The 23610-nt window shown below is 44.8% G+C and overlaps 1 protein-coding gene across 1 annotated transcript; it reads left to right on the top strand.

Moving 5' to 3' along the window:
• Window positions 1–2185: 2185 nt before the first annotated feature.
• Window positions 2186–22977, top strand: LOC119187916 (40S ribosomal protein S12 homolog tsunagi). Its single transcript, XM_075894340.1, has 6 exons — window positions 2186–2340; window positions 8655–8714; window positions 8804–8881; window positions 9365–9501; window positions 14602–14729; window positions 22834–22977. The coding sequence occupies exons 1-6, from the start codon at window positions 2277–2279 to the stop codon at window positions 22883–22885; spliced, it is 519 nt and encodes a 172-aa protein (XP_075750455.1). The 5' UTR covers window positions 2186–2276; the 3' UTR covers window positions 22886–22977.
• Window positions 22978–23610: the final 633 nt, after the last annotated feature.

Raw genomic sequence — 23610 nt, 5'->3', positions numbered from 1 at the left:
ACTGCGCTCTTTAAACAGCTTCTTTGATTGAGGAATATGAGAATATCTTTTGACATCGAAACAAAGCCAACCAAGGTGCTACTTAACTGAAAATAAGTGCACATAACTGTGTCATGTGTCACCCACACAAAGCAAGTGGACTCGGTAAATGTCACGCCTGTTAAAAAAAGAAAATGTAGCATTTGCTTTCCAGTAGCCGGAACACTTTTATAACGACCTACTAAGCTCAGGAAAACTAGCAGTCTCTATGTTTTTAAAAATTCAGCTGAGGCGGAAAGCTCTGGCTGTCCACCTCCGAGTACAAGGAGCTTGGATGCTTGTCAGTCGGTATCATAAACCTAATCTTTTTGGCTGAATCAAAGATACGAGAATGTGTGGGGCACTCTATATTATTAAGCATGGTTTTATCATTCTAAACAAGCAATTTAACCATGTTTAGATTTTTGTTTTTTAAAAATTTTACTCTGTGCCCTTAGGCATTGTTAAAGAAAGCATAATGGTAAAACTCGCGCCTCTTGGGAAGCAAGGTTGTGCAAAATAACTGGAAGGAAGCTTTGCTGTCTGAATCTGATAATTGTCGTGTGCCTCATGTAAGCAAGGCAAATTGGTCAAAGCTACGTAGAAATCATAATTTTACCAACTGTAGTTGTGGGGGTTTGCAGGTGATTCAATGGTTTATTACAGTTCGAACTGAGCTGTTGTATATATATTTGTTTACTGCACTTGACTATATTGTAATGGAAAATTGGAATGTATCGATGGCTTGCAAGTTACTCTGAAGGCGGGACTTCTCACTACAAACACACCTGACAGTGGCAACATTTCTCGTAATTACTTAATGCGGTAAAGGAAGATAAGAAGGGTGCAAAAATTTAGTTGATTATCATGTGCTGGAAAGTAAATATTTGTTATGAAGTGCCAAATGTAGCATAAGCTCGCATTTCACTCGGGCCTTGGAATGCACAGATACCAAAGGGCCATTGCAAGAGATATACAGCTGTTGTGGTGAAGCTATAGCGACAAATGCAGCAACTTTAGTTTCCCCTCATAGTATAGCAGCTCAGGCAAGAAAGTCGCATGCAAGCACAGTGTATTTTCTGCACACCTTCATAATGTATACTGAAAGATCAGCCTTCAAAATGCGTACACGGAAGCGAGACATGACAAGCTACCACTGAATTTCGCTGCAGAACACCTGTTTCAAACTGCTTGTTTTGTCAGGATGGGCTATGCAGTAGCAGTATAGTAGTGGTAAACTTTATTGATAGTGATGAAACTCGTATATTGTCCTGGCGGAAGGTACCCAAGAGTCTAGGGATTCCATGACCTCAACCGTAAGGGTGCGCAGGGTTGCTGGAGGAACTAGGGAAGGGGAGAGCCATAGTTCCCTGCCACCTCCAGTTGATTGAGGCCAAAAGAAAAGATGCTTGACAGTGGGGGGCGGGGGGGGGACCAAACAAATACGATTACATGTTTTTGAGCATGGAGCCAAACTGGGAAGTGAAGAGTTCTTGGGATGCTACATCATGGGCCTTCGGCCGCCACAATCGCCGAAAAACCTCCGTGGCCATGCATAACCTTATACTCTTTCAACAATGACGGGACAGGTCCGACTGAGATAGGGAGACGACCTTGCACGCCTACGTTTATTCGTAGAATGAGATATATGTTAGTGTGTGCCAGCGCGTGCTTTATTGAAAATTTTTCGAGGGAGTAAGCGTTGACCCCCCCCCCCCCCCCTCCCCTCGCGCTTTTATGTCTGCCCACGCCTGTGGTTGTGCCAATCAAACGCCATTTCACCAATTTGACTATTGTGACGTGAGGGTATGTGTTTCGCGGACAGCAGCTAGAATTCTAGCCACTGTACTATGGTGTAAGCACGGAGGAAGGAAAGGTGGGTGTAAGCATTAAACCGTGGGTGTGCCGTAAGTGCCCTTCTCAAAACGTTGACAAAAACCGAAGATAAAATAAAACCTACTAAAAATAAAGTGCTAGCAATTCATTGATAAAATTATTCTTACACAGAAAATGTTAGAATAAAAAGTTCATTTGAAGCCTATAACATGAAACCTATATATGTATAATTGCTAGCGCCGCTCTTTTACCGCTTTTTTCTTTTTGCACAAACATCAACGCTGGCTTAACAAACGGCATTTATTTTTTATTATTTGTTTTTGTGCGAATCTCTGAGCCCATAGAAAATTGCTGTGCAGAGGTGTGTGGTGCAGCGTTTCATCCAGCGTGCTGCCCGTGTTTTCAATCGCACTCCTGTGAAAATGGCGGACGTACTAGATCTCGATGGCGGCGCAGAAGAATTCGAAGTTGATGAGGAAGGAGACCGTGAGTAATGAATTATTTTCAACACGAGAGTCGCTTGGAGACTTGGGTTCAGTTTACTGTTTGCGAGACCTTGGTTTATTGTTCTTTCAGCGACTGAGGCAGGGAAACTTTCGTGCTCGCGCATTGCTGGGCTCGAAGCTTTAACTGCATGGCTTCATTATTCGTAGCATTCTTTGCGTTGGTTTGTTTATTGCTGCGAGGTGACGGTACTGTGGCCGGCATGGTTACAAGCCGGTTAGCCACGGTGTTACTAATAGAACAGTGGTGTCGCCAGTTTGGCACTGGCTTGGAACCTCCGCAACTTCTGATTGCGCACGCACGGCCCGACTGGTCCCTTCCGATTAAAAAAAAAAAGTGATGAATTGAGTTTATTTGGTTGTACTGCATTGTTTTCGCGCTATTAACGAAGCGCTGTTGGGGACTTGGTGAAGAATTGTAGTGAACGACGACATAATTTCACACGCTGAAACTTTTGGAAAAGTATCCTGTCGCCGTATGGTGGCTGCGTACGGTTTCACAGGCTGCATCTGCTATTTCCTCTCGTTTCAATACGAGCCTAGCATGCGGCGCGACCACATACGGTATCGTTGCGGCGTTGGTCTTTGCATACTTTTGGGAAATACGGCGGGCTCATTTATCGATTGTGTCGGTTCAGAGAGCGTCAGGTTCGTCGCAGTTCTGGTTTGCCGACATGTTGATTGCCTCTTTCAATGCGATTGCCTTTAACGGACTTAGCGTGAATTTCGGCGATGGTGTCGTCGTTGACCAAACATAGGCTTTGTTTGTGAGTGAAAATTCAAGACGGAGGCAAATAAACAACAATAAAATATCTTCGGTTGGAGTAAGGATCCAACTCACGACTTCCGCGCGGTAAGCCGCTATTCTACCACAAAGGAACGCCACCACTTGAAACTTCTTATAATAAACGCTACAAGAGTGTCACGTTGTGAGAGGAGTCTCATTAATGCACGTAATGTTTCGTGGATGCTTCGCCAATATGAAAAAGAAAAAAAAAATCAAGTGTAATAGGCACTTCGCTACTGTACTTGCAGTAGGCATTATAGGATAGTTTGAACTGGCACATGTAGAAACGTTCCTTTCCTTGTGGCACAGTTCAAGTTTTCAAGTTCAAGTTTATTCAACAACGATGTCAGTTTACAGAAAAGTGCGTACAGGTTTGGTAATACACACAAGGAGCCCCAAAGTTAGAAACTGTGAGGGGGGCTCCCATACATGATGTTAACAGGAGAAGAAACAAAATATACAACATTCAGTTGTTACGGTATCTTCAGTAAGAGAAAAAAAAAGCACATTGTGAAAAAACGAAAATAGAATATACATATATGTTTAGCAAGGCAAAAAAAAAAAAAACTTTGATGAACAAACAAGCGCAAGTTATACTACAAAACGTAAGGCCAATATAACATGTTGCATTTGTTATCGATACATTAAAATCAGTTGCTAAGATGAAGACAACTGTTGCAAAAAATATTTCACTTGGTTTTTGAATGCATGTTCTGTGGTCGATGATTTTATTACATAAGGAAGGGAATCCCACGGCTTGATTCCCGTAAATGTGGTAGTGAACTTGCCGTAGTTTGTGCGAACTTTAGGCAGAAGGCAGTTATCAAGCTCAGAAAACCCAGTAATATTATTCTTTACAAGGCTTTTCACTACAATGCCATCTATATGGACATTACCGCAAAAAAGCTTATACATGACAATTGATAACTTCAGCTGAAAGAGGTGATAAAGAGGATGTATATTTAAATTCTGATAAAGTGGCGCTGCATTGGTTAAAAAATGGCTGAAAGTCATGAGTCGGAAGTGCTTAATTCTGTAGGCGTGTTAGTTGGTTGAGGTGGGTCAAATGTGTGTTGCCCCAGTTCAAGGTGATGTGCACAGGGCCCGATCACGCTATTGCGTTCTACTCCTGAAGTTTAATGTGAACCGTCCTCCAACCTTTTTGTTATCTTTGGGATGACATATCATAACACTGAGGCAAGCTGATACATCATATTCAATCATTTCTTTTATAGTGAAGCATACGCACTAACGCGTATGCGCCTTCCAAAAAGAACGAAAAACCTCGTGCTCTGATTGCACAAGAACTTGGGTCGCCTTTGCCAGACTTGTCGTACGGCCATTTTTCGTTGCGACATCGTTGCGACTTCTCTGGTTCAATAAACGTTATCACATTTGGTGGAGGCTGCTGAGATCCCCAAGCAGACCTGGAGCTCCGCTCTCGCAAGTTGCTCGAGAGACCACTGCGAAACATGACTGACGCAGTCGCCAACCAGCCCAGCCCAGCCAGCACCACCGGCTGTCCCGTCTACCTGCCCCAGCGCTACTCGCCAACGGGACCCACCAATCTTCAGCGGCAGTGGTGAGCAAGACGTCGAAGACTGGCTCTCCTTGTACGAACGCGTAAGCGCCAGCAACTAGTGGGATGACTCTAAGCTCGCCTACGTTATCTTTTACTTGGCAGACGTTGCTAAGCTTTGGTTTACCAACCGCGAAACAGCCATCGCCAACTGGTCCTCCTTTAAGACACTCGTGACTGAAGTGTTCGGCCGACCAGAGGTCCGCAAGCTCCACCCTGACGAGCGTCTGCGCCACAGAGCCCAGCAGCCTAGCGAGACGTTTACTAGTTAAATAGTAGACGTGTTCGACCTCTGCAGGCATGTGAATCCATCTGTGCCTGAAGAAGAGAAAATTCGGCAGATTCTCAAGGGCATCGAGGATGGCGCATTCCAGATGTTGCTAGCGAAAAGCCCGACCACGGTGGCAATCCTCGTAAGCCTCTGCCAGAGCTTTGATAAATTGCGCTGTCAGCGTTCCATCGCCCGACAGAGTGTCCCACCGCCGGATTCGATCTCGGCCGTCGCACTCGCAAATGCCAACGTTCGCCAAGAAAGTCCGTCCAACCAGATCAAAGACTTTATCCGGGAGGAAGTCGCCCGACAGCTCTCCCTGCTGCCGCATAGCGGCGTGCCCACCGCAAGCCTGCCTTCGACACTGCAGCAGGCCATACGCACTGAAATTTGCGATGTCCTCCCTACAGTGCAGGCCCCTTACCCATGCACTTCAGTAGCACCTAATCTCTCAGCTGTCCGCTACGCACCACCTGCACCACCATCACCTCTCAGCTACGCAGCTGTGGTCGCGCGGCCCCCACCGCATCCAGTCGCCTTATCGACTCCACCTCCTCCGGCCTCGCCTCCAGTTTACAGGCCTCCACCTCGCTTTTTCCGTCGATCTAATGAGTGCCGCACCTAAGACAATCATCCTATCTGCTTCCCCTGTGGCATCGCTGGCCACATTGCACGCTTCTGCCGCCGTCGCCCCACACCTGCAAACGCATACTTCGGAACTCCTACCTACGCGCCGCAGCAGGCCACCGCGTCTGCATATGAACAGAGGCACTCAGACTCGGATCGCCGCCCATCAACTGCTCGTTTCCCATCCCCTCATCGCCGATCGCCATCGCCTATGCGTCGTCCACCACCTCCTGAGGGGGGAAACTAATCAGTGCAGATCCGGAGGCAAAAACTGCAACTTGTGCGCAATTCCCAAGGCCTTCGTTTTCGCCGCAAAATGTTGATGTCGATGTTGAGGGAGTCGCCACATTAGCGTTAATTGATACCGGGGCCGCCGTTTCTGTGATGAACGCCAAATTTTGTCTGAAACTGAAGAAAGTGACCGCATCTCTCTGTTGCATGGTGCTGTCCACGGCTAGCGCGCAACGCGTTCATCCCTCGGTTGTGTGTACGGCCCGCGTCATCATCCAAGACGTTTTGTACGTCGTACAGTTTTTTCTTCTGCCATCTTGCTCTCATGAACTTATCCTTGGTTGGGATTTCTTACCACGTCATGAAGCTATCATCGATTGTTCCCGTGCCGAAGTGTCCCTTGTGCCAACATGTGAATTTCCACCACCCGACCGGTCTCCTTGGCTCTGCAAACTCATCGCTGACGACGACATCACCTTGCCTCCGGAAGCTTCGGTCCCTATAAGCCTTTCATGTGTGGTGCAACCTGACGCCACGGTGGTGTTTACATCATCTTCGTTTTTTACTGAACGCAAGGGCATCGCTCTCCCATTTGCCGTTCTTACAATTGCGCCTGGTTTAACCGTAATGCTGGTTACCAACCACTGCGACTACCCCATTGGCTTACTTCCTGGTGAAGCGTTGGGATATGTGCTACCTGTCGACCATATCGATGATATTCTTCCCGACGAAACGCCATGTCACATTGCCGCAATCACTCATGCGTCTGAGCCATCAAGTTTGTCAGCCTTCGAGAATGCTATTGACGCAGACCTTCCCCTCTCGCATCGCCGCCAACTTGTTGCTCTCCTTAACAAGTTTTGTTCTTTTTTCGACTTTCAAGAACCTGCTTTGGGCCGCACCACGACTATCGCTCATACTATTGACACCGGCTCACATTCGCCTCTGCGACAGCGTCCTTACCGCGTTTCCGCCGAAGAGCGCCGCGTCATTACGGAGCAAGTAGATGACATGCTTAAACGTGGAGTCATACAGCCTTCTCAAAGCGCTTGGTCATCACCTGTGGTTCTGGTCAAGAAAAAAGATGGCACCGTACGATTTTGCGTGGACTATCGCCGCTTAAACAATATTACGAAAAAAGATGTCTACCCGCTACCACGAATAGACAATGCTCTTGACTGTTTACAAGGCGCCGAGTACTTTACATCCTTGGATCTGCGTTCTGGGTATTGGCAAGTGCCAATGGCTGATTGTGATCGCCCTAAAACAGCCTTTGTAATGCAAGATGGCCTATATGAGTTCAAAGTCATGCCATTTGGGCTCTGCAACGCACCTGCCACATTTGAGCGCATGATAAATACCATCTTGCGTGCCCATAAGTGGAAAACTTGCTTGTGTTGCCTGGACGACATCGTAGTCTTTTCATCTGATTTCCCGACACATCTTGTTCGCCTCCACGAGATTCTGACGTGTCTAACTTCTGCAGGCCTACAACTTAACTCCAAGAAGTGCCACTTCGCAGCACGAAAACTAACCATCTTGGGACATGTCAACACAAGAGACGGTGTTCTTCCGGATCCCGATAAGCTTCGGGCTGTCGCTGACTTCCCGTTGCCCACATCACTGAAAGCCCTACGAAGTTATATGCATTTCTACATTTAACTCTTTTTAATGTGCAGCAGCTGTGGCCCAGAATAGACGTCTCGACCTCACACATGGGAATTTTATAGTCACTAAAATACTGCACGGTGATTACATGCCAATCTATATATTTACGACTTGTAAATTTGAGCAGATGGTCACAGACTTACTTTCAATTCATTTTAATGTTCTCAAAGACATCAATAATGATACCTCGAAGAGGTATCGTCAACCCAAGAGTATCATAACCCTTAAGGGGTATTATTACTGGTGGATTTTACTTAGTTGAATTCAAATGGCTGAGTTAGAGCACTCGGCTCTGGCATAGAGCAACATTTCCTGATCGGTGACTGGAACATAGCTTGAGCCGCTGAAGTAATGCGAAAGTGGAAGGTCTATCTTTCAAGTTTCGAGTTGTCGTGAGTACAGTGCATACATTATAGCTATTCTTTCCCATTTCTAAATTCTATTGAATCCTTGCTTGTGCATGGCAGTCTCAGCATCGCTGCCACTATCTGATCAATCACTCATGCAGGAACATCCTCATGTCGCTCTCGAGTAGCAGAAATAATGCCACACAATTTGCCGACTGGCCCATGTCGTTCGCCATTACCACCAAAACATGGGTGGGTGGATAAGGCTGTACCCTTTTTATTGGGCAGTGGTTGACACCAATGAGTCGTCATATATAGTGAGGTTAAGTACTAGTACTATGTAGTGAACCAACTACTGGCGCTGCCCCCAAGCAGACAAATGTGTTAAAGGGAGTACGTCACCGCGAGTTCCTGTCCACTTTGCCGATCTCTGTGCAGCAGCTCCTGCTACACAGAGTGACTTCCTCTCTGAATCCACTCCGACTATCTGTCAGCTTTCCATCATTAATCAGGAAGGAAATTATATTTAAAATTATGTATTTTTAAAGCATTGTTGAACTTGAGCATCTGCTGTTTTAGGTAAAGCTGGTAACTGTTTAATGTTCTTTTTACTGGCTCCAAAGTACTATTTTTATTGAGGTATTGAATGGCTGGTGTAAATTATAGTAATTGTGCCATGTCATGTTTGGAATTTATGCATATTAGTATATGCTAAATTTCCTTGTTCAATGCTTTTAATTTTTTATGTAGAGTCGTTTAAAGGTGCTGATTCATTTATCCATTTTAGAGAGTGTGCAGAAGCTCAAAGAGCGGGCCCGTAAGAGGAAAGGCCGAGGATTTGGTTCAGGTATGCAGCATCAAAGTTCTGTGCACCTTTTCATTTATTGCCTGTAGCTTTGCGTTAGCTGAACGACCTTTATTAATGACCTCTTGCAGAAGGAACTGCCAGAGAGGAGATACATGAATATGATGCCATGGACACAGATGATAATGACGAACCGGGCCCTCAGAGGTGTAAGTACTCGTTGTGAAGTGATTTATTGACAAAGATTTTATCTGCCGAGGTTCAGCTTTGTTGCATCCGGATAAACTAAAGCAGCAATTTCGAACATATTGAAGAGAGTTGAGAACAGATCCTCCAAAGCCCTTTACTGAACCGGTGTTCCTTTGTGTGTCTGACCTTTTCTCTGGTGGGAGATCAGGTGCGATGCCAGTGGGGCGGGGGGGGGGGGGGGTAAGGGGGTAACAACATCACAATGTTGTTGTCTGCAACCCCCTTCTCCACCACTCCTTTCCCCTTTGAAGGAACTTATTGGTTGCCAGGACCCCCCCATAGGCAAAAATATCCTGGCACCGCAACTGTTCTGGATGTTGTACCTTTATGAATTGAGCTCAACTTGCCAGGAGTAGGTTCTGCAATGCTTGGCATGCTTACCTTTTTGTATGCTGCTCGAAGTGACTGGTTGGCGTTTTTTTTTTTTTTTCCATACATTGCAGCGGTTGAAGGCTGGATTTTGTTTGTAACTGGCGTGCACGAAGAAGCACAGGAAGATGACATCTACGAGAAGTTTGCCGAGTATGGGGAGCTTAAGAACCTGCACCTTAACCTTGATCGCAGGACAGGTTTCCTCAAGGCAAGTTGTTTCTGATTTGGTTGTTGATAATATGGAAGAAAAAAAAATTGCCAGTTTCTTTAGAGCTCTGGTGCTGGCTCGGAGTTTTTGAAATTCCATGAACTGCCCCAAAATTCAGTTTTTCATCTATAAAATAGAGTAATCTTGAATGTCCTCTTGAGGCACAGGTACTGAGACTAAAACTTGGTATTATTTTTGCATTGCCCATGCAGACTGCCTGTTCATTGTAGTGCAGATACTGTTGAACCCCTATATAGGAGACACTGATATAAGAAATGGGTGTAAGAGATACCAGTGTGCCTACACCTACTGGTTGATAAGAAAATGCATATGAGGTGCCCTGCTTATAAGAGACATCTCATATAAAAGAAGAGAATTGCCATATGGAGCATGCCTTTTATAAAGGGGTTTAACTGTATTCTTCAGTTCACAGGGAAATAATTTGCTGAGTTTGATTAATCATCTTGTAACTTAACTTATGACAGCGTACATAAAAAAGGGTTAAATGGACACAAAGATGGACGTTGATGTAAGCGCTGAGGTCTATGTCAATTTTTATGGGCCTGGTTCCTCCTTGTTTTTGATGTATGCTGCACATGCTGCCGTAAGCTATCACGAGCCAATCATCTGATCAGTGTGTCTTAAGTTATATGTTAAGTATATATTTCTTTTATTTCACCGGTATTCATTTCCAGTTAAAGGTCATTATTTCAAACCCATAGGGGATAATGACATTGTTCAAATTAAGCAGAGTTCGAATTAGGGTGCAGGTGCTGAACAGACGTCACGCCCCACTGTGCGGAGAGAACCCACAGAGGCCACCTTTGGACTAGTTCCCGCAAGCTAGGCGATACTGCACATTTGTAGCAGGTAATTTCGTAAATAAAGTTCATCCTCTAACAGCAAACATAACCGGAAACAAGCAGCGACTTGCATTCACATGAGCTGCGAGCCTGAAAGCCCAAAATATACGAAGCTATTTGTGCTCAACACACGTTCATTTACATGGCAGAGTTAACAAATCGAAATTTAGTCTTTTTTTCCTTAGTTTATTGAAACCAACATTGTCACGTATAAAGGCAAACAAACATTGCCTGACTGGGCCATGCCACCCATACAGCTGTAGCAGCTTAAGACAAATGGCATCTATAACCATAAAAGCATTCATGGAAATCAATCGCTACACTTGTTTTACACAGATGGAAGTAATGAGTAATTTTGGTGGACATTATGGCTCGAATTATGATCATTCAGGGCAGATTTCTGCGAGAATGGTCAGAAGCCAGATGGCTCCCAGTTTGAATTAACTGTTGTATATACTGAAGCGTTCGAGTTATTCAGAGTTTTTCTCCATAGAAATACATAGGGCCGCCCCGCCACGGTGGTCTAGTGGCTAAGATACTCGGCTCCTGACCCGCAGGTCGCGGGATCGAACCCCGGCTGCGGCAGCTGAATTTCCGATGGAGGCGGAAATGTTGTAGGCCCGTGTGCTCAGATTTGGGTGCACGTTAAAGAACCCCAGGTGGTCGAAATTTCCCGAGCCCTTCATTATGGTGTTTTTCATAATCATATCGTAGTTTTGGGACGTTGAACCACACATATTAATCAAACCCCACATATCACTCAAACACATAGGGCTGTGCTGGGACCAGGGTGTCAGTTCCAATCAACTGTAAGTTCAAATGAACCAAGTTCAAATTAACAAGCTTTTACTGTACTCATGTTAACCTTGGATCGACAACTACTCATTGCCACATAATGACGACAGTGCTGTGGTACTTAACAGGCCCTTCAACTGGCCATGATATATTCAAAGGGCCGTGACATTGATGAAGGCAGCAGTCAGTGTGTCCCAGTTGAAACTCTTTGTTTGCCTGAACTTGTGGCCGGGAAACTGAAAGTCAAACTGCAGCTAGCAACGTACACTGTGCACTGATACACTGATGGCAGCAAACAAAGTGTCGGCATTTATACATGTGGCGTCAAATATTTGAACGCTGGTGGCCGAACTTGTTTCAGAATAAACTCGGCTATTCGCGTTTGAGCGCTCAAGCCGTACAATTGACCAGAAAACTATCTAGAATGCTCTCGGACATTCTGGCGCTGATTGTGCAAGGCAGTAAAAGCAAGTGCAATACACTGGCAACATGAAACATAGAAAGGAGTGTGTGTGGCAATGTATTTTTTAACATTTCGAGCAAACATGAGTATTGAGTTCATAATGCCACCATGATTAGCAGTGCCAAAACTTGGGTGCGGCACAAAATAGAGAAAACAATTCGATGCTTCCCTCTGGGCCTTTCAGTATCCCCGAAGTTGGTTGTGCCATGATCAGGCAAATGTGGTCACGTCAGCTACAGCAAAAGCCTGTTTGTAAGCCTGTAGCTGCTTTTCGTCCTCGCCTGGCAAGGAGGAATACAGTAAAGTGTTCTCATAATAAGATAATGGATGTAGCGATGAACAATTTCATGGCACCGTGCACTTTTACTGCCTGCCCTCTATAGTAAAATATGTATGCCTTCTGTCTGCCTTCTATAGTAAAATAAACTGCTTGTTAGATTCCCCAGTGCAGCGATTTTGTATATAGCGATTGAATCTGGCTACAGCACGGGCATTAAATGTTGTTTCGGCGCTGACCATGCTGACATTATGCGCTGTGATTCGCCTTGCACTTTGTCTGCATTCTCAGAAAGCGAGTTGGCTGCACTGCTTATGAGGTAGCGAGAGGAGGAAGTGCTTTCCTTCCAAACACCCGATGTGATGCCAGGAGAAACCTGCCAAGTGCCTGAGGATAATAGGGTGCCTGAGTTGTGGCTGGTGCCTATATAGAAGATGTGTCGGGTCTGGCCAAGTTTCTTCGTGCAGACGATGTTGTGGAAACATCCAAGTGGTTCAATGATGAGGGGATCATCACATGTATGCGTACTGCTATCTTAAGTTATATGCTAAGTATATATTTCTTTTACTTCACTGAGAGCGACGACTCCAATGATGCGGGTTAGCAGCCAATCTAGGTATTGTTACTGCAGGAGACCCAGCAGGTGGTACAGTCGCTGTGGGACTTTGTTTTCGTGAAGGACGTCCCGTTCAGCTATGTGGAGCACCTAGACGCTATTGAAAAAGATGTGCGCCAGCTTCACATTAAGCAATCAAAGCCGACAGACTATGTCTCTTCTACAAACAAGTACATGGTTGCACTACCTGACATTCATGCAAATAAGATGTTTTGATCTCCCTTCTGGCTCTTTTTTCTCGACCCGCTTATAACAATCACCGGTTATAACTATGGGAGTTCCTTGGCACTTGGATATCGTTGGAAGGGTACTGCAGTGTACTCGGCCTGGGGAGAAATGGGCCAATGAACAGAACATTGCAAAGTAAGAAAGTAAAAATAAGTGGGCGCAATACTTTGCCCGTCAAACGTGTAACTCCCTCTTTACAGCAGCACTTGGCAAAATCCTCACAGTTACATGTTTGTTGTACTCGTGTACAGCTGCAACACCTTAACTAGGTTTTCACCTGTGGGCGGTTTAGAGCTCGACCTCTATTCAGTGGCACTTGGCAACAGCATGTTTTTATGTCGAGCGACTGATCGCTGGAAATTACAATTTTTCTATTCTAAAGAAAAATAGAAAATTTGTAAGATGAACTTGCATGAGGTTTCCAGAGTGGAAAAACTAGCTTTTAAAAAGGCCCTGCAACACTTTTCAAGCATGGTCCAAAAACACTGCGGATCGGTTGTAGAGGCTCCCGAGAACACGGGAGCCAAATATAATAGTGCCGCACGGGTCCTGAAATTCACCATAAACTATCCGAGTCAGCTAAAAATTGCCTTCTCTTCTCTCAACAAATGATGGAGGAAGCTCAAAAATCACTCGTAGAAGGCCATATATCAGCCATTGGTTGATTTGAACATAGCGCGCTCGGTTGCTACAGGTATCGCCATGAGAGGCCGCGACTTGTCCACGCATGTGCGTGCGATCACACTGAAAAAGTCACGTATTCGAAAAAAAGAGCAAGTGCTCAAGCTCACGAGACGCGCGTGACGCTTTCTTTTTTTTTTTCCCCATGCGATCTCTTCCTGCTTAGCTTCCAGAAGAGAGAATGCGATTGCGGCGTGCGACAAATCTTTGTAACCCTGCTCGTACTTGACAGATTTTTAAAATTTTCATTTAGTTGAATTCGTGAGGCGATAAACTCTTTCAGTGAATCCATTCGATGGTAAATTAAAAAAAGTGTTTCAGGGCCCCTTTAACAAGTGTATAGAGTTACTTGTTGATAACAATCAGTTGCAGATAAGAACATATTGTAGAAATTAAGCATTCTTGGTCTGGCTTTCCGCCAACGTATAAAACATTCAGGTCATTGTTTCTTTTGTACCTAAAATTGGGCAACCAGTGTTTGCAAGCTCATGCTCTACATCATCGATGTTGTGCTGTTGCTGAAATGCACGGCCATCTAGTCATATGTTATTCAGGGAATTTCTGAATGCCGTTTGTCACCACTGAGATCACTGACACTCTTTTCAAGTTTAGCATGTTGTCGGCGAGCAGCACAGGCTCTTTCTACAATCGTTGCATGGGTCTTCATCTTCAATATGTTACTGAAAGCTCAAAAGGGTGCATATGCTTTGTTATATTCTAAAGATAATACCCAAGTTATACTGGCTTTACAATAAGCGCATGCTTGAAATTGAGTTGTTCATTTTTGGGAGATCATTAAGGTGAAAGAATTTCTATCAAATGGCAAAAGGAACACCCCATAGTGTTGCACAAAGCATGTTTTATGCCATCTTCCAAATTTCTGCTAAACAAATCTGGCAGGTTCATTTTCTCTGTGCATTGAGTTGAGCAATTAATTTGGCCTGGTTGTGTAACCTGATCTTTTAATTGTTAGCTTAGGTGGTAAAGCTCCAGCCTTATTCTTGGGAACAGACTATACAAATCTAAAATGTGCCCACTAAAAGGCCTGTCTTGTTTCTTTTTGCCGACACTCGGCTACCTCCAAGTTGACGTGATGTCTGTGATAATGCCATACCACATCATGTTGTAGCATGTGTTCTTTTTTTTTAACATTCCCATATTTCTTGTTTTGACGTAGGGTTATGCCCTTGTAGAGTACGAGACATTCAAGGAGGCCCAAGCAGCCATTGATTCTCTGAATGGGGCGAAAATCCTGGACCAGGTGATCAATGTGGACTGGGCCTTTGTGAAAGGACCCACAAAAAAGTAAGCAATTGCCTTGGTTTTTCCCTGAAGATTTGTTGCTTCGCTGTGCTCAGTATCAGCACCTCGTTATTTCTAGCCCAGTGTTCAGTTGGGCTGCCCGAAAGTGTCTCAACACCTCTACTTTCTACACACCTGCATATTGCGTTTAGGTGGCAATTTGACTTCTGAGTGTTTGCTTCCTTGAATGGACAGAATACAGTGTTGAAACAGATTTATATGAAACTCCCATCATGTATTTCTTGGGTCCCCCTCCCCCCATTTTTTCGAGGGATAGAAATTAGGAGTATGGCTTCCACCAATTAAACTCGTATTGCATAGTTCATGTCTCTATCTTCAAAGGCTTTTGCATTTAATGAAGGCAAAGTATGCCTTGAAACTTCCATGTTCGTTGTTGGATTATAATTGTATGATATTTGTCTTATTCAACCTTTTATCACTTGTTCGAAATATGTACTTGGTTTTTGGCAGCTGTAGCAGAAAAAATAGTTATACTACATTTAAAATGTACGGTATTCAATCAATACCTTATTGGGGCTTTGCTTTCTCAAGCTCAAGAACAAAACAATTGGTCAGAGTGCCAAGGAATCGCTCTAGCCAGTGGTGCTATCTTTCTTGCTCCAATGTTATTTGCCAAATTGCTAAAGTCTAGTTATTATTGCAAATAATTCATAAGATTAGTATACTCAAGTTCATATCAGAATGAATTTATTTTGCTGTGAAGTGCATTGATAACAATAAAATTAACATTATTGTATATCAAATCATTGTGGATATCAAACAGTTGTAATACCCATTGAATATATCTGAAAATTTTGTATGGTCAATTTACCTGAATACAGAATTTTTTTGTGATCCCCTTCAGATTCGATATATCCGGGTGCAACAGTATTATAGAATGTGTGTGTGTCAAGTGCGCTTTTAAAAGGAAAAGGAACTAAAAGGCTTGGTCAATTTGGACTGTTAAATAATGTTTTGGCTGCTCCTGTTGTCATTAGTATTTCCCTTATTGGTTCCTTATAGGAGGGTCAAACAACGTTGTAAGGTTGATTGCGGAACTTTGTGCAAGAATCTTACCAGCAGATTGTCTGTGTGATGTGCAGATTTCAACTTTTTTTAAATGCGAAGCGTTTTTTAGCGAACTTCGGCGACTTTGAGCGCATCTATCTATCTAGCCACCTACGACTTTTAGCTCTCCTGGCCATTTCGATTATGGTATCGATACCAAACTTGGTATGGCATAACATGACTGTATGACAAGCATATTTGACTAGTCATAACATGAAAATTATGACATGTATGTCATGATTTACATTTCATGGTCCTGCTGCTGTTGCGGCGGTTTCATTCACATGACATCTTTCAGAACTGGTATGGTATGACATGATTGCATGGCGAACACAAGGGACAGACCTTAAGGGGAGATGCGGGTCGAAAAGTCGCGGTTTTCCGGAAAATTTTCGCTTTTTTTTTTTCCGGCTGTATTGGCATCCTTGGACTATAATCTATTACTTCTGAAAATATCAAGCTGAAATTCGCACGAGAAATTATCAAAAAATGCTTCCAAGTGGGCAGCGGTGACGCGAGAAATGCGCGAAAGTCGCGAAAAACGGCGAAGTTCGCGTCGTCCTGTCGCGAAAACGATGCGTTGGCCGCCATTTGCAATCGTGCACGCATGCTGCGAAGGCCGTATCCTTCATAATCCACTAGTAGCCAGTCTCGTGCCTTCACGCAGAATAAACAAAAAACGAGAAAAACAACGCGTACGTCACGCGTTTTGAATATCGCGGCACACAGCGCGAGGCCGCCATTGGACGGTGGTGCGCTCCACGCTCCTCCCCCTCCTATCTCTCCGGCAAAAGAGCGAAGCCTCGGATGTCGCGATCGAGTTTTTCTGCGTTTCTCTGCATTTTTGCGTCATGGCAAGCCCGAAGAAGTGCAGTTCAGATAATCGAAAGTTCAGAACTCGCCACAAGTATTGACGGAAACGGCGTCGGACGTTTCGCAAAGCGACAGCGAACGACGATGTCGCCCCCGACCAACGCCCCGACGCTCCGACTTCGGATAGGCCTAACACCGTCACCGAACCCTGCGACAGTGGTTGTGAAATAGCCGCTGCCGTGGAATTCGTCAGTGCATCCCAAAGGAAGATTGGATTCTTCGAGAGTGAACGTAGACCGGTAAATGCTGCTACTGCGAACATGCTGCTTTGCGAAATCGATGCGCTGACGGCACTTGTGGCGGGTGCGCAATGCCCAACCTGCCGCGAACGGAAGCTCGGCGTGCGAGAGGCAGCTGGAAAGCGCAAAGGACTTTCGGCATTCCTCGAACTGTGCTGTCAAAGTTCTGATTGCCCTGAATCTGCACTTTCGTTCACGCACACGTCGAGACGTACTGCTTTGGCCGGGGACCAAGGAACGAGCGCTCGTTTTGACAGCGGCAGCTCGCGTGACAGCTTTGCTGTAAACGTGAAGGCAGTTCTGGCAGCACGCGCTATAGGCGCAGGCCACGACCAACTTTCACGATTTTGTGCGATTCTCGGTCTTCCGAGCCCGATGCATCACAAGACATTCAACGGCATTTGCAAGAAGCTCCATGGTGCGGCGATGACGGCAGTGAGCAAAAACTTGCACCAGGCACGAAACATCACGAAGGACGCAGTCGGCGGCAGAGATGTGCCAGTCATGTTTGATGGCACCTGGCAGAAAAGAGGTCATAAAAGCCACAATGGAGTGGGCACAGTCGTGTCCCTGGACACGGGGCTCTGCCTCGATTTTGAAGTTCTTTCGAACTACTGCCATGCTTGCAGTATACACAGGGACCTTGGGGAGGATGAAGAGATATGGCGAGCTTTTCATCTTCCAGTTTGCCAAAAAAACACTGACTGCTCATCCCATGCAATGGAACCTGCGGCAGCTGTCAATATATGGCAGAGGACCTTGTCTTATGAAACTCCACTGCGATTCACCAGCTTCCTAAGTGATGGTGACAGCAAGGCCTACACTGCAGTCTGCGAGGCAAATGTATACTGTGACACCCCCATTGACAAAGAAGAGTGCACGAACCACGTTGCAAAGCGCTTGGGAACTGCCCTACGGAAATTGGCAACGTCACTGCCACGAGGCGAAAAACTGAAAGATGCGACAATAATAAAACTACAAACATATTACAAGATCGCCATCACGAGCAACAAGGACAGTGTCCGAAATATGTACACTGCCATATGGGCATCGTATTTTCATTGCTGCTCCAGTGATGGTGCCAGTAGCCACAACTTTTGCCCCGCGGGACCAAATTCGTGGTGCAAGCACAAGCGTGCGGAAGCACTGGGGGAGCCTGCACCACGCCACACCCCACTGTTGACGAAGGCTCAAGGATTGGCAATTATGCCTATCTACAAGCGCCTTACAGAGGAGAAACTCCTTATTCGGTGCCTTCATGGCAAGACACAGAATGCAGCCGAATCGCTGAACAGCAAGATATGGCTGCTATGTCCAAAAACAATGTTCGCCTCCAGAACAACTGTGGAGACAGCCACCGCTCTTGCTGTACTCTGGTACAACAAAGGCCACAGGGGCTTTGAAGAAGTGCTCGAAGGCATTGGAATTCTCTCCTCACAAGATCTGGCCACACATGGTGACCACTGTGACGTCATGCGCATCAGGAAGATGAACCTGAAGCAAACTGCAGAAGCGAGGGCACACCGTCGCAACACAGCGAAGAGAGCTCGTGTTGAGGACACTGACCGCAAGAGCCGTGAAGGACCAAGCTATGGTGCAGGGGACTTCTAGACACTTGCAGTGCATTCAAGGCAAGGTGCTTTTCATTGTGCCCCAATTTGATGCAAAAAGAATGATTTCCTAATAAATGCCAACTTTGCGAACTTTCAAACTTGTTTTTCTCATTTTCATTTTTTCTGACAGTTTCACTTTTTCCGGGCAGCCTTTTAGAAACTTATATTCATTGTATAGTAACGAAACTTGGCACACATATTCTTCAACACATGCAGAATGCAAATATCTACTCTAAATTGCAATGCCTACCAGCATTAGTTGTGAAAATATTAGCTTATTGTTTCAAGGGAGATTGAAAATAATAAGTCATTCAATACAATTTTTTTTTCTTGGTTCCAATATTTCTGTGACATATCTATATAGATATTTGCACTTTTCAATCTACCAAGAGTCAAATAAGATCAGACACAGTGCTTTTACTGAAAGTTTAGTACATAAAAGAGTGCCCGCAAAAAATGTAACTTTTTGCTATTGTTTATGACATAACTCAATAATTATAGCAGCTACACAAAAAATGATTGCATATTTGAAATCTGCATGAAAAACTATACTAATAACAAACTTTTCAAGTCTCTATTACTAGAAATAAAAAAAAAACTTTTTCGAGGAGCGTCTCCCCTTAACATGAAAATCAAGACATGCGTGTCATGTAACAACATGACTGCATACCACGCTCATGATGCGCTCACGGCTGTTTCGCTAGTGTCACATAAACCAAATTCAGTATTATGGTACATGATTAGATGACGAAGTTACGCGAGTGGTGCAAACATGATTATCATGAGATGCGTATAATGTAACAACATGACTACAGGCTACACTCATGATGCGCTCGCGGCCGTTTTGCTAGCTTCACATGTACCAAGTTCGGTATTACGTGACGTCTATGGATGACGAAGGCATGTGACAGGTGTGAACATGACAATCTTAAAATAAGTGTCATCTGAGAACACGACTACATGCCACAGTCAAAGCGCCAATACATTTCGACGACGCCGGCGTTCGTTTCGTCGCGTCACAACAGCGTTGCCACGCCAGGCGCCGGTCCTGCCTTATACTTGCAGGTGCGCGCCGCGTTGCTTAGATGCATTTGCGCTTCAGCGCGTTCAGCGTCCCTCTGTCACAAAAACAGGCAGACGCAGGGCTGTCTGGGTAACGCATCGGTGTGAAATGCAGCGCGGTGCATTTCGCACCGGTTGCCGTCATGCCGCGCTATAGCGATGCTGCGCCGACGGATGCCGGTCGCGCCGGGCATCAAACTATAGAATGCTCACGTTTTGCTAATGTAGCGTCGCTGTGCCCAACGTGCGCGTGCGTCAACGTTACGTTGGAGTATAGTGGGCCCTTCATGATGCCGTCACGGCTGTTTCGTTAGCTTCACATATACCAAATTTGGTGTTACATGACGTCAATGGGTGACGAAGTAGCTCCACATATACTAAATTTGGTATCACGTGACGCGAATAGTTGAAAAAGGTAAACGACACATCCAAACATGATAATCTTGACACGGAAGTCATGTATGGCATAATTTACCTTCAGCTCGTAACGTGCTGATGTTGAAGTGACATATCAACCTTCCTCATTCGTGCTTCACATATCATCGATTCCCTTTGTACGTGGGATCTGCCCTTTTTTTTTTTTCACTCTTTCTCTTCGGCTACATTAAGCCAGTAATATTTTCATGAAACTTGCAATGTTAAGTCTCTGGCATCCTTAGGGCATAGGCTTTACTAACTTACTTATCTGTATGTTTTGCGGCCGCACAAGTAGAGTATTTCAGGAGTGGAATTATGCAATGCTAAAGATAGCTGTAGAGGAACAAATGAAACAATAGAAGCCTATTACAATGTTAGAGGTTTTAAGAAAGGCCCTGCAACACTTTTTCAGCGTGTTAGAAGATGCTTGCCGATCAATATTCAAGGCTCCTGGGAACACTCAAGTAAAGCATGACGATGCATAGACCTGGAATTTGAAATTAATTATCTAACTCTGCTAGAAATCGTTCCCTCTTCTCTTAACAATTGATGCCATAAATCTAAAATGACGGAAGTCGTAAGCACAGTCCACAGCTATTGACAGATTTGAGCAATGTGAGCCGCATAGTTATTGCGGCCACTGCCCCCCTTTTTCACTGTCTATCACATTGAAAATAAGCCATCTGTTTGAAGAAAAAAAGAAACGAAAATGTTCAAGGTCCTGGTATGCACTTGCAAAAGGGCACATCTTGCCTCCTTGTGTCCTTGTGATCCCCCTCCCGTGTAGATTCAGTGTCCTTGCTGGTACTTTCTCTTCCCTGGGTAGCTTTCAGTGCGCTTGCCGGTACGAAAGGAGACGGGAAGCTCTTAAACATGTGGCAAATCCTTATACAGTAGAATCTCAGTGATACGATTACAGTTGATGCGAATTTTGCGATGATACGAATTTTAAGGTTGCATCAGATAGGGTACATTATATACAATACGCTGCGATTCGGTGTTATACGAATGGTTTCCTCAGCAACTGCAGATGATACGAATGTGCGATTAACAGCTGTACGCGGCCGGGGCGACGGGGCTTTTCTGTGGGAGGAATGCCCTATCATACATGGCCTCGATGGGAGCAAATGCGGCAAAATTCACCAGGATTTCCCTCACCTCGCCGCCGGAAAACCACGCCACGAAAAAATCGGTGCGAGACCAATTTCGCCGCCATGCGATAGCAGATTGCCTTTCTTCTACGGCTTTGGCTGCACCGGCCGCACTAGCTAGCTCTCAAACCTCAAACCACGTGATGTAAACAATCAGCCATACATTTAACATGGCAGCAATGGCATCGGCGGTGGCATGTGTTGCCGCAATAGCTAGCTACCTGCGCACCACAACATAAATTTCACAGCCTTGAAAAAAAAAAAACTGGTTCATCGAGAACCCGGTTTGAATTAGGATTGCTGCGAACACGGAAGTAGAAGAAAGCAAAGCAGCAGTGAGTTGGCATGCCCCAACGTGTCTCGTTTTTCACTGCCAGCTGAATACGTCGCTGCCGCTGCGTCCGCTCGTGTTGTTTCTTCTGACGTATCTCCCTAAACAACATTTGTAAAAGTGTAAAATATTTCTTTTCGGTGCTTTGCATGCATAACTAGAACTTGGTACAAATTGTAATGCTAGGGAATAATTTCACAAGCGGTGAAGGTGACGATGGCGGCTGTTCGACGGGCGCGGACGTGGTTTTGCAGCTGCTGTGGCGTTTTCGCTTGAATTCTCCAGTGTGAATTCTCCAGGACTGATATTTTTTCGTGTCAGCTTCGCAGAGCGTTTTTCCGGCCGCTTAAGCAGTGAAGCGAGTGAATTTTCAACAAATTTTGCCGCTTTCGCTCCCTTAGATTAGATGCCAAGTGTGAAAGCGTCTGATAGTGCCAGCAACATGAGTGTAGAAACCGCGACACTTTATTGAGAGGCAGTGAAGCAGGAAAGTTCAAATGAACATCATGGACTTTCTTCAGCAAGTAGTTGACCCCAATAAAGTTCTTGTTCATCTTCATAATCAACTTTAACTTGTTTAAGGTTCATACGAATTCGGGACGATACGAATATTTTGCATGCTCCCTTCGAATACAAATCATTGAGATTCTACTTAGCTCAGCATGTACTTGACAGATTCTAAAATTTTCATGGCAGTCATTTTGTCAAGAAGCTCTTTTTTAATGACGCTGTTTGATGGTTTCTTGAGAAAGTGTTGGAGGGCACCTCTAATGGTAGACACACTGGTTTCTAAGAGTACCATCAGAGTCATTAAGTGGGAGTGAACAAAGGCAGCACAGCATCGAATCGCAGTCTCAACGTGCCATTCGTCAGTGACGAAATACAGGGGCTTTAAAGGACACAGTCAAAATTTGTGACATACTGTGACAGTTGCTGGCGGAACCTCGAAATGGCACACCAAAATGCATTTTTTTGCATGCTTTCATGTTTGCTTAGGTGTCATAATGGCAAGAGTGGTGCTTCTGGTAATATGAGAGAGTAGTGTGCTAATACGAGAGAGTGAGAGAATAAACTTTTTTTGAGCAAGCGCACTGTGCAAGCTGGGCTGCCTCCTTATTCTATATAGCTGCGAGCCTTTGCCATCTCCCGTACCTGTTGAACCAGGCTTCGCTTATTCTTTAGGCCTGGGTGCGATAACTTGGCCTCCCATTGTTCTTCAGTTGAATAATCTTTCTCTTTTTTGCGTCTCTTTAACTCAGCATTGTGACTTTCATGCTTTTTTGGTGCTGTAATCCTACAGTGTTTTGTTTTTCTAGTCGCCTTCTTTTTTATTGTTGTGTTATTGCATTTCAGAAAAAGAAGCCATCGTCGCAGGGACCGGTCGTCTGATAGGAGGCGCCGTTGAGTCATGCCCAAAGATGATTTCACTTATCTTTTTCCCATGTAATGAGCAAGTTTTTTTTTAATCCAATAAAACATTGTACTTCTGTCACCTCATATATCATTTATTTTTCGTGGTACTACTTTGTAGACAAGTAAGCAGCAGCGGCACATTTCATACTGCTTTAAGTAGCTCTAGGTACCCGCAAATCTGTACCCCTATAAGATGGTGTCAACTCTTAGATGGGTAGTACCAGTGGCGTAGCCGGGGGTCGTGTACTGGGCTTGTGTCATTCCTCCTCTTTCTCCCCCCACTTTTTTTTTCCCATGGTACACAGAGCCCGAAATGACACTCCATCTGTATGGCAGGCCCGCACCTCAGCTCAGATGAAAGTGACACTCTCCTCTGCCCCCCCCCCCCTCCTCCTGAAAAACATTCTTGCCTATGCCCTTGGGTTGAACTACACACAAAGAGTATTTCTTTTTGGTCACCTTATACCTTTTACCACCATTTGGGGCCGAGTAGTGAAGAATCCTCCTACACCCTTGATAGAAATGAATTATGAACTTTTATTACTTGAAATTTTGGCACTTAATCACTTTTAGGTTGTGTGTATTTCAGCATAGGGGATGGAAGCTTCCAAGACACACTGATTTATACAAGAACTCAAACTAGTATATGCTAAGAAAAGAATGTAATGTGGCAGTTTGTGTATTCAAAGGTCTTCTGGTTTACATGAGCATGTGAAA

The sequence above is a fragment of the Rhipicephalus microplus genome, chromosome 1 (assembly GCF_043290135.1).
Source record: "Rhipicephalus microplus isolate Deutch F79 chromosome 1, USDA_Rmic, whole genome shotgun sequence".
NCBI lineage: Eukaryota > Metazoa > Arthropoda > Arachnida > Ixodida > Ixodidae > Rhipicephalus > Rhipicephalus microplus.
Note: the sequence above shows the minus strand (reverse complement) of the source record. Positions and strands in the feature narration are given on the sequence as shown.